The sequence below is a fragment of the Brachyistius frenatus genome, unplaced genomic scaffold, assembly GCF_029030835.1.
Source record: "Brachyistius frenatus isolate BFR_SWC_R1_liver_20210118 unplaced genomic scaffold, ASM2903083v1 Contig_7, whole genome shotgun sequence".
NCBI classification, from domain to species: domain Eukaryota; kingdom Metazoa; phylum Chordata; class Actinopteri; family Embiotocidae; genus Brachyistius; species Brachyistius frenatus.
The window spans coordinates 9146751-9161535 of NW_027210606.1; the positions used below are offsets into that span (position 1 = coordinate 9146751).

At 39.2% G+C, this 14785-nt stretch overlaps 2 protein-coding genes across 3 annotated transcripts; both read right to left on the reverse strand.

The window, feature by feature from the left end:
• Positions 1-48: 48 nt before the first annotated feature.
• Positions 49-4325, reverse strand: cyp2u1 (cytochrome P450, family 2, subfamily U, polypeptide 1). The gene is made up of 5 exons (XM_069689357.1): positions 3843-4325; positions 2161-2811; positions 1278-1439; positions 879-1046; positions 49-781 (listed from the first exon to the last, which is right to left on the reverse strand). The coding sequence occupies exons 1-5, from the start codon at positions 4270-4272 to the stop codon at positions 597-599; spliced, it is 1596 nt and encodes a 531-aa protein (XP_069545458.1). The 5' UTR covers positions 4273-4325; the 3' UTR covers positions 49-596.
• Positions 4326-5865: 1540 nt separating this feature from the next.
• sgms2a (sphingomyelin synthase 2a) lies at positions 5866-14772 on the reverse strand. Of its 2 annotated transcripts, XM_069689360.1 has the most exons (7): positions 14597-14772; positions 14055-14277; positions 9972-10475; positions 9017-9134; positions 8118-8271; positions 7384-7550; positions 5866-6594 (listed from the first exon to the last, which is right to left on the reverse strand). In XM_069689360.1, the coding sequence occupies exons 3-7, from the start codon at positions 10418-10420 to the stop codon at positions 6409-6411; spliced, it is 1074 nt and encodes a 357-aa protein (XP_069545461.1). In that variant the 5' UTR covers positions 10421-10475; positions 14055-14277; positions 14597-14772; the 3' UTR covers positions 5866-6408. The 2 variants fall into 2 exon arrangements, with proteins under 2 accessions (XP_069545461.1, XP_069545462.1); XM_069689361.1 differs by lacking the exon at positions 14597-14772 and having other exon boundaries at positions 14059-14375.
• Positions 14773-14785: the final 13 nt, after the last annotated feature.

Genomic DNA, 14785 nt, shown 5'->3' on the forward strand with positions numbered 1-14785 from the left:
AAAAAAAAAAAAGAGCCAAAAATATACATTCATGACCCAACATAACTTCAGGTAGTTATTATTTAAAAAAAAGAAGTTTTTATTGATTTACAGTAATCCATGCATCCAGTCTGAAAGGAAACATGTTTTTAAATTCTTAAGCAGAATACACTTATTTAAATCATAAAAACATAAACTAATACAATATTACAATATATAATATCAATATCCAACATTTATTACAGACCTTATTATTGAATTTCCCGATTCATTCAAAATAAACAGCATTGATAACTGATAACAGTCTAAATCTACTTAAAAAAACAAATTAAAAACTATAAAACATTCCTTGTCTTTGTGTTCATTTTATGGTCAGCATTTGTCAATACTTTTGAAATGTTACGAACTCAACAACTCATGGATAATCAGGCAAATAATCTATAAATCATCAACAACAAAAATAATCTGGGATGTCAGTCGTATAATAAAAAAATACATTTAATTATTTCCGGATATTTCAAATGTCTCTCCGGGAGAACTTGACCTTTAAACATTTTTGGACTTTGGTGAAGTCCTCAGCATCAAACCACCCCGTTTACGTAACATCTTCTCCACTGTTACATGTTTCGAGCACTCACGCACACAGTGTACGGGCAGGGTGCTAGCGTCAGGCCGAAGCGTCCGTGCTGAGCAGGAGGAGGCTTTCCCTCTGGGAGTGTGAATTTAAAGGCCTGCAGTAGGCTGGTGACGGTCAGGAACAGCTCCATCTTTGCCAACTGCTCACCCATGCAGACCCTGCGACCTGAGACGTATAGGTGTGAAATCATACGACGTTGGTGCATACAAATACATGAATATAGAGACAAATGCTTGAGTCTGATGAGTAAAGGATGGCATACCAATCCCAAATGGTATGAAGCACTCTTTCCTGAGCAATTTCCCCTCACTGTCCAGGAAGCGTGCTGGATTGAAACGGTCCGCATCATCCCACAGAGACGGATCTCTGTGGACGGACCACAGGTTGGGCAAAATAACGGTTCCTTTAGGAATAGTGTAGCCTCTGAACACTGAAAAAGGAGAAAAAAAAACACACACACACCTAAATGCAACCCCCTTAGCAAATTAGATACATTATTGTCAATATGTGAATTGTAATATTAGTAATTTTATTTTAAGTAATCTAAAACTACCCTCATCAGGATTGTCAAATAAATAACATTCAAGTAGTTTTTATCTTTGAGAAAACAGAGATCTGAGTGGTTGGGTGGTGGCGGTGGGGTTATATTGGTGTTGTTTACCTGTTGTCTCTGAGGCCATGTGAGGAATACCCAGGGGAACCACAGTCGTCAGTCTCTGCACCTCCATGATGGTGGCTTCAGTAAAAGGTAAACTTCCTTTATCAGTCAGAGACGGGATCCGATGTCTGCCCACCACCTCATCAATCTCTGCCTGGACCTTGTCTTCAATCAAAACAGTAGGATAAACTCTATATATATACACACACATATATAAAAAATGCATGAAGTCACCTCAGCAGAAATGAAGTGTGACTCCAGGGCACTTAAATAAGTATGAAAATGCAATAGTGAATTCACACTTCTCCAACTGGTTAAATGTGTGGTAAGATGCATCATCGAACCATACGTGTTCTTATGTTGAAACCAGGAAGTATTCGAGCAACAGGTTTCTGATGCACATTTCCAGTTCCTTTTTTCCCCACAAGACCTTTGCATTAATGAGGAAACAAGGTCTGCCAACATAAAAAAAAAAAAAAAAAAAAAAATCAATCACTTCTATGTAACTATATTTTTATCCATCAATATCTTGAAAATATACTTTGAAGCTCTAAAATGATGTAAAACTCTTATTATTGACAATTGTACTGTTGTAAAATCTTTTACTGTGTGTGCAAATTATAACTTTTATGTTGTTTATTCATCAACAACATGTGCAAAGTTCCATTAGAAATCTGCAACAGGAATTCAGATTTGGGCTAGAGATGATTTTCTGGGGTTTTATCAGACATTATCTGATTTCAAATATCACATTTGATGGTAACATAACTCCACTCCACTGGAGGCCAGTTTTGCTTCAGCAAACTACACAAAGTGATTCAATTTGACAAAAGGGTGTGTAAGCAGTCAGTAACGGATACATCAAACAGACCGTTGCTTCTTTTACCTTGGATATCAGGGTGTAACACCATGTAGAGCAGAATCCACAAAACTGAATTGGTGCTGGTGTCAGTTCCCGCAATGAAGAGATCTCCGATTATATAAAAGAGGTAATCCTCTGTGAAGCTGCTGTCTTTCTCCCCGGCAGCTTGCTGGGCCAACATCTCCATCAAGTACATGTCTGCAAGATCTCTGGGATTGTCAGGATCTAATGTTTGACGGTGCTTTGTAATAATCCTCTTCAGAAACACCGTGATGTCTCTTTCCACCTGTCGTAACTCCTTAAAGACCCCCAACGGCAAATAGTAGAGCAGCGGGAAGATGTTGATGAGGACTGCGGGGCTGTTCACGCAGATCTCCAGCCCGCGCACCATCAGGTCCACAATAGTGCGGAACTCGCGGTCCTCGTGATGGAAGCGCTGACCCAGGATCAGTGAGCAGATGACGTTTGACACAGCGTTGCTGATCAGTGGAGTGAGGTCCACGCCGGCAGCAGCGCCCTCATCACTCAGGCGCAGCAGCTCTGTTTTGATGGTAGCCAGTCCCTGCTGGATGCAAGGCTCCAGACTCAGCTTCCCCAGGCCAAAGCTTCGGAGTATGGTGTGGCAGAACTTGCGCTGCTTTCTCCACACCGGCCCGTAAGGTGCAAAGACTATGCCTGAAGTTGAAATAAACAAAGAGAATAAATGGCTTATTGCTCATTTCATTAACCCCAGTAAAGAGAGCATCCAGGTCCAGTGTCAGTTAAGTCTATTTTCAACCTGATCAAACCATAACATACTAATAAATACAGACTTATCAGAAGGGTGCATGTATTGTTTCAGACTCAAAGTCCTTCCCAAACCCTATATTTGGTGATGCGGGCCATTGGTCAGTTCATGCTTTCTATGACGGTGTGTCCACGTGATGTCAATTTCATCGTGTCCAAGTTTCATAAGGGTCAGTGCAGACCTCTCTGTAGACATTCACGTGTAGTCCAAAGTTTGTGATTGTGCTGACTTACGCACTGCAAGCGCACTGACTGGATGTTTACCTTGAGGAAAGGTTGTGGACCACACTTCAATAAATCATCACTAAAGGAGTACAAGAACACCCGTCCGGCACGGTCATTCTCCTTCAATTTGCCACCATCACTTTCACAACCATACCTCCATGTCCACTGTTGTAAAGCTATTAGAGCAATAAGAGTAGGCCCACAAGCCTCAAACTTTGTCCAGACATTCATGTCGTCTTTGTTCCCCCGATATGCTTAAAACAGGGAAGTCAAGACACGTTTGCGCTTTCGTTTACATAAACAGGGTCCAAACACAGTGAGAGGAACTGGAGAGTTAACAGCCCACAACTCACTTTCACCCGAGCATGTTGGAAGGATAAAGGATCCTAAGACCATATTCACATAACTACACCTCACTAGATTCAACCAAATTTGAACGTGTTTTTGTTTCACACACACACACACACACACACACACACACACACACACACACACACACACACACACACACACACACACACACACACACACACACGCACACAAACATTATTTATCACAGGGCTTGACAGATTGCAATCCTTCCAGCTATGTGCCTGATAAAGCTGAGCCTGTTTACACACGTCTGTCTGTTACATGCTTTTGGACTGTACTCCACTGAGGTGTGGAACAGTCCTTGAACGCAAACACTTGCTTGCCTTTGCGTTTAGTCATGATGGTCACAGCGGGGATGTCCGGTCTGTCGGAGAACACCTCGGGATGGTTCGACAGGGCATCCTTCACTGCTTCGTATCCATTCAGCACAACAATCAGCTGGCTCCCTACAAACAGGCTGTACACGTTTCCGTAAATGTTGGCCATTTCTGCTAAAACATCCATGACGTTTACGTCCGCTCTGACTGGCCCCCGTCCAAATCTCCTCTGGACGAAAGAGGGGATGAGAAAGTGGCCGAAGTTGCCGACGACCGGCCACGGCGTCGGACCCGGAGGGATGTTTTTGTAACAGTCCCGTTGTTTCTGATAAAAAGCAACTATATAACACACCAGCAAGACAACTATCAAAGCTGCAATGTTGACGTGTGAAAAAACCGAGCTGCTCTGAAGTCCCAGCCATGACAGCGAAACCATGGCGTCAGAGTTCAAAGAAAATAAACTCAGTGAGCATTTCAGGTATTTAATTCTCCAACACGACTTCCTGTGTTGTAAAACGGCAGGAGTCAATGTTTTTACCGTCAGTGGCCTCCTATTGGCTGACTGTGCTGTAGCCTGCTGTGATTGGTCTGCTTAAATCAGCCTTTATTTTGTCTTAAAGGAGACACCACGGCTTTCCACGACCCGGCAAAAAACAGAGAATTTGTACTTTTTGGTAGGGCACCATTTATTATGCTTTATGAGCTCTAATCAACCCATTCGATGGTTAACACACAATTTACTTATGGTTTCTAGATTTGTAAAAAACAATTAGTAACAACAACTTTTGGTTTGCCAGATGGTGTAAAACCCTCCATGACTCTTGCTTGTCTTTTAAGCAAGTGCTTTAATCCATTTGTTAGTTTGTAATATAATGTAACAATATCTACTGACTGCAACCCGATCAGATGCACATAGTCCATCTCTACTTCTATTTCAGAAACTCAAAATTCTTACCATTTACGATATTAATGTTTTTCAAAAATGTGTCTTTATTTTTAAAAAATATACTCAAAAGAAGGAAATATTACTGAACAGTTTAAGACTTAGTTTCAAGTAAATGCACAGGTTCACTCTTACTCTACCACTCAAGTCTCAGATCTTCTACCACCTAAATTTCTCACCTGCAGAGGTCAATTTTCAATTTGATACAGGGGTACCAAATTATGGAATGGCCTCCCCCATCGAACAAAAAGCTGTTCCTCTATTAAATGCTTGAAAAGGTGCTTAAAAAAATAACTCAACTGCTGTTTCATAACTGCAATATACGCATATACACTCTCAGCCATCAGCATACTCATATCTTTTTGCTTTTATATTAACTTTATTGTTTTTGCTTTGATTGTTGTAGCCTATATTTTGTTGTTATTTCTGCATATAAACTTTGTATTTTCTATAATTGTAAATGTTTAATATTATCGGGTGGAGGCTCCAAATTAGCCCACTGTTTTTTTTTTGCCTCTCCCTACACTGAACTGAATTTTTTTATTCTGTAAGATCTTGTGTGTTTTTTAATTTGTGCAAAATAAATCAAATCAAGTCAAGTCAAATCAAATCAAATCAAATCAAATCAAATCAAATCAAATCAAATCAAATCAAATCAAATCAAATCAAATCAAATCAAATCAAAAGGCTGTACATGTTGCTATATATGTTGGGTTGCTGTGTCTGATTGCAGTCCAAATCTACTCTGAATGATAGCAGGGATGAGAAAGCCCACCCCTTTGAAAAGGGAAGCATCTAGACTACTTTTTCCTACTAATGTATAAACTAGTATAAACATTCAAATTATATATTAAAATATAAAATGTGAGAACTTTGGAAAATAAACCACGTTAAATATTTAATCCATATTCAGCATATTTTTTATAATATAAATACACAGCACCGTGCATTACTGTTCTTTATGGGGATAGGCATGTGGTTTTGACTATATTTTCATGTAACACAGAAATTACTTTTTGTGTATAGTTGTGCTTTAAAGTATAACAATTCACTTTAGTTATTAATTCAATTAAACAAAAGCAATCCTCTGAAGCGATTACATTTTAATACAATAGTACAATGTGAGACTACAGCTGGGATATACACACTGAAGGCTACTAAAATTAATATAAAATGAATCATAACATTAATAAAACTGATAGAAAAGAAATACAATAAAATATTCATAATGGCAGCTTTGGTACACCTACGGACATGTAACACACTAAGGCACCTTGTGATGTGCTAAAGCACTTTGATAATGGAAGAGTTAAAGCAGCAGATCCAAAGTCAAAGTCTTGACAATACTGCAACAAACCTACGAGTATTTTGCAAAAAAACTTGATTCATGTGTGAACTGACCAGAAGCAATTACAAGTATCATTTACAAAAACATAGACTTAAAGAACTTTAATCAATGAATAAATCACCTTTGCAAATAAAAAGACATTATGATAATCCTTCCAGGCATATTTCGCTGAAAGATTTCTTTCATTTGTTATTAATGTTCTTGTCCAGTAGACAAGACTGAATGAATAGATGCCCCTTCATTGGATTATCAAGCAACACTGCTGTGGTATCTGGGACGTGTCACTCCTCTCGTGTGCTCTGTACCATGGAATACTTCTTGCAGGGGTTCTTAAGGCAGGCAGGCGGCCAGGTGATGGGCCAACTGTACGAACACGGCACCGAGATTTGGACATTTCTCTCCAGGAAGTTGAAAAGTGGGTTCCACCAGGTGTTGGTGAGGTAGTTATTGGGCGAGCATTTCAGAGTCTGTAAAGACAGTAAAAATGTTCTTTTAGAGTGATATCATGGACAATAAAAGTGCTTGTTTAACAGACAGAGACAGTCTATTTGCCAATAAATTGTCTGAATGCCAAAGCCTCATAGTAGCCGTGAACCACTATCCAGTGACAAACAATAAACAGTATGACTTCCAAACAGTTAAATTAGTTTGAACAAACTGAAATAGAACATAATACTAAAATCAATGGCCATTGTTGTATTTTTTGTGTTTTACTTTATTGGTCTTCTTGATTGGAAATATTGTGGTAAAAGTGTAAAGCATATTAACCATTATATTATTGTTTCATGTTACCTTTAAGATAATTGAGCATTGATGCAGTGCCATAAAAACTGTCTTTTTACAATTTGCCCAGTAGAGGGAGCAATTCACCATTTTGAAGGCACAGTGACAATAAATTACATACAGGCATTTTGAAACAGTCTTAAGAAAATGGTCTATATATTACATATTATTACATACGTGAAATAAATCCTTTTAAACATAAAACATTATTAATTCGTGTGTTTGCATGGAGCTTGAACAGTTAAAGTAAACTCCCAGAACAAAATGGACCATGTGTCACCAGGGAGACAGCAGAGACACATGATGATTCATATAACAAGGTTATACACAAGGTTAACACACACACACACACACACACACACACACACACACACACACACACACACACACACACACACACACACACACACACACACACACACACACACACACACACACACACACACACACACACACACACACAGTGTTCAGACCTGTAAATTGGCCATGGTGTGGTACCACCAGAACAGACGGGAGGTGACAAAATAGGCCACGACCACGTCCACACTGTAGTGATCATGTGCCACCAAGATGCACACCACACCCACAGCACTCAGCAGCCAGCACATGAGATGGTACCACCAAAACGACCGTGGTGAGTCTTGAGGGAGGGAAAGACAAGAGTGCCGTCAATATTTATAACAACATCCATTTGTTCTCTGTTCTTACGAGTATTAACTGTAAAAAAAAAAGAAGAAAAAAGGCATGCTGTGGTATTTCAGTGAAATATAACTAGACCAGAAGAATTTATTGCAACACAAAATATTAATGACAATGGAAACTAAAACAGCTGCTTGTAAATCTCAATTAAACAACATCTTTTTTGGCATTTTTTTGAAAGGTTTTTTAAATGCTTTATCAAGCTACAACAAATATCCAGCATACAGGTATATTCAGAAATATACAGCTTTAGAAGCTCTCTGCTGTCAAACACTGAATATTTGATTACTAAAATAAAAGCAGTATATAGTATTATATATCAATATGATTATATTAATACAATATTTGTGTTAGTTTGTAGAAGGTTCATGTGTAGCTGTATAATACAATCTGTGGCCCGTATGAATTGAGAATGCAAACACACAATGTAGTTCATGTATTATTAAGGGTAAAATCCCATAAATTATTCCACACAAGAAAACAAACAAGCACAACCTTGAGTACTCACACTCCTTGATGAAGAGATAGGTGAGAGTGAGCATCACCGTGTGTCCACTGTAGAGGAAGTCTCCACACAAGAGATGGGAGTTTGTGATGGAAAGGCCTCCACCTGAAATCAGCTGCAGAATTCGCTGAATCTTTGCCTGGGAATCTCCGTGAAGCTGATATAGGAGAGGGAAGATGTTATGAGTGAAATAAACGCCGGATCAGCAAGAACATTCACGCTACATTACTGATTATTACCAATTATTTTGTCTTCCAGTTTGTTTGCAATCACTTCTTTCCTCTAATCAAGGTCAGAATAAAGGGAAAAATGTCAATGTCCAAAGACTAACATAATCTCTTCAAATTGTTTGCTTTTTCTTACAACAGTTCAAAAGTAAATTACATAAAATTTCCAGTGATGTTAAACAGTTTGACATTTTAGTCTCCACTGGTTACTTGGTAATGTCCCTGTGACGACAGCAGGAAATTACAGGACAACAAAAATGTTCAGCAGTATCTTCAACGACACGTAATGAAAATGCAATTGTGATAAGATCTTGGTTCTTGAACTTGCTGCCTAAATTACAGAGTAGACTTCTTACAGTAGCTGACGGCTTTTATATTCTGTCCACTTTTAAATTTTGGGGGAAAAAAAAGCTACGACTAAACCATCTAACCTCTGATCCTTTTGCACTATACCACCCAGCAAACAAGTGCCAGGAGCGCATGTTTTGATCAGACACTGATGCACTACAACATCATTGGTCTCCTGAGGCAGTCAAACCTCAAGTGGCTTTTTTAAATTTTTTTAATTGTTTTTTCTCTTGTGTAGCTGTGCAAAACAAGCCTGAGAAGTGCCTGAGAGTACATAGGCGAGAAACAACTGCTCACACCCTTTCCGTATGTTTGCATGCTACTCACCTTAGGAGCGCATGTCATGTGCATGCCAGGTACAGGCAAGGTGGTGATGTACATGGTCACACAGCGGTACAAGTACAGGGTGCCAATGAGGAAAAAGAACCGTCTGCATGCTATTGACCTGAAAATGGACAAAGTAACAGCCGCCATGGAGTCATAAATGGAACTTTTGATTATGCAATACTTCTCATATAACGTATATGAAGTGCAAAAAGTGTACTTCATTGACAAAATGGCAAACATCTACTCAAATCAACAAAATGCCGGAGGCAGTCTTGCTCATTGTGATTACTCAACATGTTGTCAAATTGGAGGGATCTTGTTCGCAAGTCAAATTGAATTTAATCAACCAGAGCATATAATGACAATGAGAAAAGACCAACTAGTATGCATTAAAAATGTTAAATAGGTTTTTGTCATTTTGCTTGCATTGTTGCAAATCACCAATTTTTGTTCCATCCTAGCTCCCAGACAAGTGACCAGATATGGAAGACTTCATGATAATTAATTAAACTATACATTTTTCAGCTATATTGAAACAGTCAGGATCTGGCTTTGTTGTAATCGCTAATGAGCGAAGACTGCTTTCTAATCTACTCATCTACTCATTCTGAAGAGTAAGACGGAGAGCTCTCCAAAGTAGAAAAGACAGAAATGCAATCTCCTCACTGACAGCCGCCGCAGTAAACTAATATGATGAACTTCCTGAGTAATCGGAAGGTACTAACAGCTCAGTGACAGGTCACAACCCATACAGAGTACATATAGTATGAAAAGGAAATACTGTTGCCCAATCAACTCTCTCTGCAGCAATGTTTTTTTTCTCATGGTTTTTTAAAATTCTGTATTTCTCCAGTTATCAACAATCTCCACAAAGATGAACTGATATCAATAAAATATAGAACATCCCATAATGCTGAAAAACACATGTGCAATTAATAGTACCAATGTTTCTTACTTGTATCTAAAGAAGAACAACTGGATCATCCAAATGGTCAGCAGCACCATGCCGTTGATCTCCGTTACTGTAAATGCCCACTTGACCCTGTCAATATAGTCAAAAAACTTATCAGGAAGAGGTGGGCTGCTTTCTTTGGGTGGAACCCTCTCGTGGACGACCGTGATGACGACCGTTGTCAGGACCAGGTTAAAACCAGCATAGAAGAAAGCGATCGCTGTCTTCCACCACTCCATGGGCAGACGGTTGACCTTGGACTCTGGCACAGAGATCTTCACATAGTCATTATGCCTTCCTATGCCTTTCCGAAAGGCCCTCTTGGTATCCTCTCCACCTGGAGTGTGAACAGGACAAGTTTTACCGGCGCTGGGCACAGGTCCACCCTCCATTCCTGGGCTCAGATTATCAGTGGCAGAGTCTCTCGCATCCACAAGCTCCTGTGATGCCATGGGTGCCTGCACTGTCCATCCACAGGCACTGCTCCTCTGAACTGAGGCTTTTTAGCTGCATGAGAGAAAACAAAAGGATGAAAGTCTTCTGCTTTGGAAAGCACATGTCATCATTTTTATTTTAGGGATAAGCAATGCAAGGGATGGCTGAAATCCCCATCTCACAGTGAAAAGCTATTTTTGAGTTTTTAACACCCAGCTATTGTAGATGTCGTTGTATGAGTTAATGCACTGTTTAAATACATGTACCTGTAAATTGTCCGGACCAAGAGGTCCCAAGGAAAATGCAACTTTTTAGAAATTAGCAAGTGAAAGGTTTGTTTTTGAGCTATTTTCATGTATTGACTTGAGAGTGCACCATTGCAATGACCATATTCATTCGTTCACATTTTAAAAGGCCTCTCGTCCCTTTAATAGCTCCATGAATGGATTAGAGAATACTGCTATCAGCCCTGAAATGCATCATAATAAATGTCATCTGGGATACACACAGAAAGCTATGTTTACTTGGAGAGAAATCTAGCAGCAGGATAAAAGATGGGATAGAAATAGAGCACAGCTGGATACAAGAGAGCTGCTGAATGTATCAGTTTCCACAGAATCAAATTTTGGGAAAATATTATTGCAGCGGGGAAAGGATTAGAGTAGAATAGCCTCTGACTAACCCATAACCGTTTCAGTCTTTGTTATGCAACTGATGGCTACAGAACAAAAACTCTGGCATGCTTTAAAGGTTCATAAGGTCTGTTAATACTGAGCAAGAGGGGCAAACAACATCAACAAGAGCAAACAAACAATATAAGCTAATTACAATGCTATGTCCCTTATGTTATTGTGATACATGAGATTGTGTTGCATCTCTGTGGTTATTATACGCCGCAAGATCGTTTATGTCAAAGACATTTAAGAGGAAGTCCCTATTGCTGGTCTTCCATAGAGTTTGCATCAGGAGTTTGAACGATTTCTAGACTATAGCAGTCTCAGACTGCATGGTGATTCACCAGTTATCTGTCAAACCAGCATAAGGCCACTGGTTTGGAAACAGAAACACATTTTTATCAATATATTTTTAAAACCACTTAGACAGGTATCTAGTGTTTGAATTGGTCTGAGGGCATAGTTCTCGTAAATATTGATTGCTAATTCAAACACTAATTTGATATCTATGTCCGAGTCTTTTTAAAGATTAGTGTGGTGTTCAGTATAAAGACGAAGTGAGATATTTATTTTCTAGTGTTTATTGTGACATTGTACTGTATACTGTGCATGGGGCACAGTGTCTCCATCATACTCTTTTTCCAGTCCCCTCCTCCCTAGTGTACAGTACACAGCATTTTCCCACCGGCCAAAGCACCAATCACTCTAAAGGGATGGGTGGTGATGGAAAACTGGCAGAGAAAAAACCCTATTCCACATGGTCACAGGCCGTAATGGATAACTTGGCTGCCTCTACTCACCCGAGCTATTTCAAGAGAAGTCAACTGGTTGCCTTGAAGGCTGTATTTTACTCCAGGGGAACCAGGGTTTTGACTCCATTTTGGGGCCTTCGTAATAACATGCTTCTCTTGCTGTCCACTCATTTTCCTCTCCGCATAGTGTCTTCATCAAAGGGAGGGTTAAAAATAAGTCACACAAGAGGTGGCCCTGCCCTCTAAGACCTAGTGAAGAGCTGACTTTACTTGCTCTGAAACAAGATTAAGAATCTCCATGTTCAGTATGTTTCAGTGTTAGTTTTGTGCTCCCATGTGTTCTGTTTTTATTTTCATAACAGATGCTATTTTGGTTTTTATAACAGATGCTCAAAACGGATGTTTAAAGTCTCACTAAAGAGTTACTGAAGTATCTGACAAGTTTCTTTATTGCAACATGTTGAGTTTTTTTAATAACAATAATGAATCTGTGACAAAAGAATGACTAGATAGGTGTTTAATATTACTATTGTTATTATTACTATTATACTTATTATTGTGTGTAGTAGTAGCAGCAGACCAAGTATTCTATACTTGTGTAAAATACTTCATTGCAAGTAAATAATACTATGTTCAACATATTTCTTAGGTAAGAGCAGATAAATATGAGAAAAATGTTCTGTTACAAAAGTAGACGTATTTGTTATGCAGGATTTTTCTTTTTATTCCTGTATATTATATTATTGGCATTTTAATAGTGATACTTCCATGTGTATGTAGTGCTTCACTGTTCTAACTGGTTCAGGTGGAGCTAACTGTGACTTATTTTCACTGGAAATAAGTTCAATACTCTATTTGAGCTCATGGATCCATGTGGAAGTACAACCAAATACATGTCATTGTCTAAACATAATCTGAGTGAGTACACAGAGTAAATCAATGTTGGCCTCTGAAATATGTTAGAGCAGCATGAATTAGCAGGGACTGGAAATAAGTAAAGCACCAGTAAAACTGTTCGGGACAGTGGTTGAACATGCTCTTGTCCTTATTACATTTCATTTAGCTGACGCTTTTATCCAAAGCGACTTACAACAAGTGCGTTTCAACCACAAGGGTACACAACCCAGAACAACAGGAATGAACTTATGTTACTTTCAACCCCAGTTAGTATTTTCTCTGTAATGTAGTGGAAATCAAAATAGTATTACTTGTAGTAGCAGGTCTTGATTTTATAGTATCAGAATTGTAATTAGTCATAGACTTTTTGCATATTCATTTAAACATGTTAGGACAATCATGTGAATGACGGAGAGCAAATGTTGGGTTCCATTACTGTTTTACACAAGTTTATCATCCGAGGCTGTTGATCAAAACAGAAAAACACAGTATTTGCTAACAGAACAAACATTTGTTCTTATATTTCTGAAAAGACATCCCATTTCATACGGTGCAAGCAAAAATAGTGCCACTGTGTGGACCCACCCCAACTATTCTGGATTCCATAACCACATGTGTGGTGGATACTGGCAGTAATGTCAGGCTCAGGTTTGGGTGTCTACTGTATGCCTCCCACATATTACAGGGTGGCAGTCTGTCACACATGGTGTGTTCAGCACAGCCAGTTTTGAAGTTTACTTTTGGGGTGTAACAGTGGCCCCACACACAGTGTTAAACAGGTTCCATATGGGGCTCCTGGGTGGGGCAACAGTCCTGTCCTGTAATTAAGCCCTCTAGACTTGACTGAGACAGTCAAAGTTATTGCAGTTGGGAAATGACAGCTGAATTATTAAAACGGAATTAAAGCAAAAGACTTATGAAGGAGCATTCAGAAATAGGATAGTGTTTTTGATATGATTTGTGACAAGTTTTTCATTACTGTATGTCACCTGATGCTTCATCATCACAACACGTACTCTTCCAGCTCATGTAAGCGATCCATAGAATAAAACGTTTACATGAATACATGAACCGATATTACAAATAAACATTCAAAGATGTTAGGTCGTATCCACATTAGGCTATTTTTCCGTATCTGTATGCAAGACTGACGAAAAAGTTGAACGTCATCAGGAGTATAAAATTCTGTTCGCAGGGTATAACGTAATATATATAAAAAAAATCACAATAATACCACTATTCATATATTAAACATAACCAACCCCACACATAACGACGACGAGACGATTTTTCTGCATTCACATGGTGCACAGTTTGTAGCATCCTACCTGCCTTGCTCGGGCCTCCCAGCACCTCTTCCTGGAGTCGCAGCTCCTTGATTCCCCGATGCTGCGCCCTGTCTGGTCGCTGCTCCTCTCAGGCTGGTCTGCTACGTTAGACTGACACTGCCGCTCGCGTTTGAGGGAGCGCTCCTCCCTGATGCCCCTCATATTCACAGATCTACGTATCCAGCCTCCTGCCTCGCATCCCCTTTAATTCAGTGCCTCTGTCCTGTAATCAGCATATGCATCACCCTGTAACTCCGCTGATTTAAAAATAGATATTTCGCTCTTAAGTGGTATTTTAATTATTGTGAGCGAGTGCAGCATTTATTATGGAAATAATTCTGTTTTTTGTTTTTGTTTAAATAACTTTATAGATTACAAACATGAGATGCAATATTAAAATCTATTTTAATTTAGTTTCCAAATTTGCGTATTTATTTACGAGTCAATCATATTGTTTTACGTAATTCCACAGATAGCCATATTAGTAATAATACATATTTTAATTCTCAAAAGATAAATATTCGAAATGATTATATATTTACAGGAGTTTTACTTGCAACTGTGAACCCTTCAGGTTGCAGATCAGTTGAGTCCCCGAGTCTGTTACTGTGCTGGGTTAGGACGTTGAAACAAAACTGACGTCAGATCAGTTTTTCCCGGAAGCGACCTCAGACGTAGCCAAACGTCACTTCCTCGCCGGTGACGTGGCTGCTCGGGAAAGCGCTTCCTGG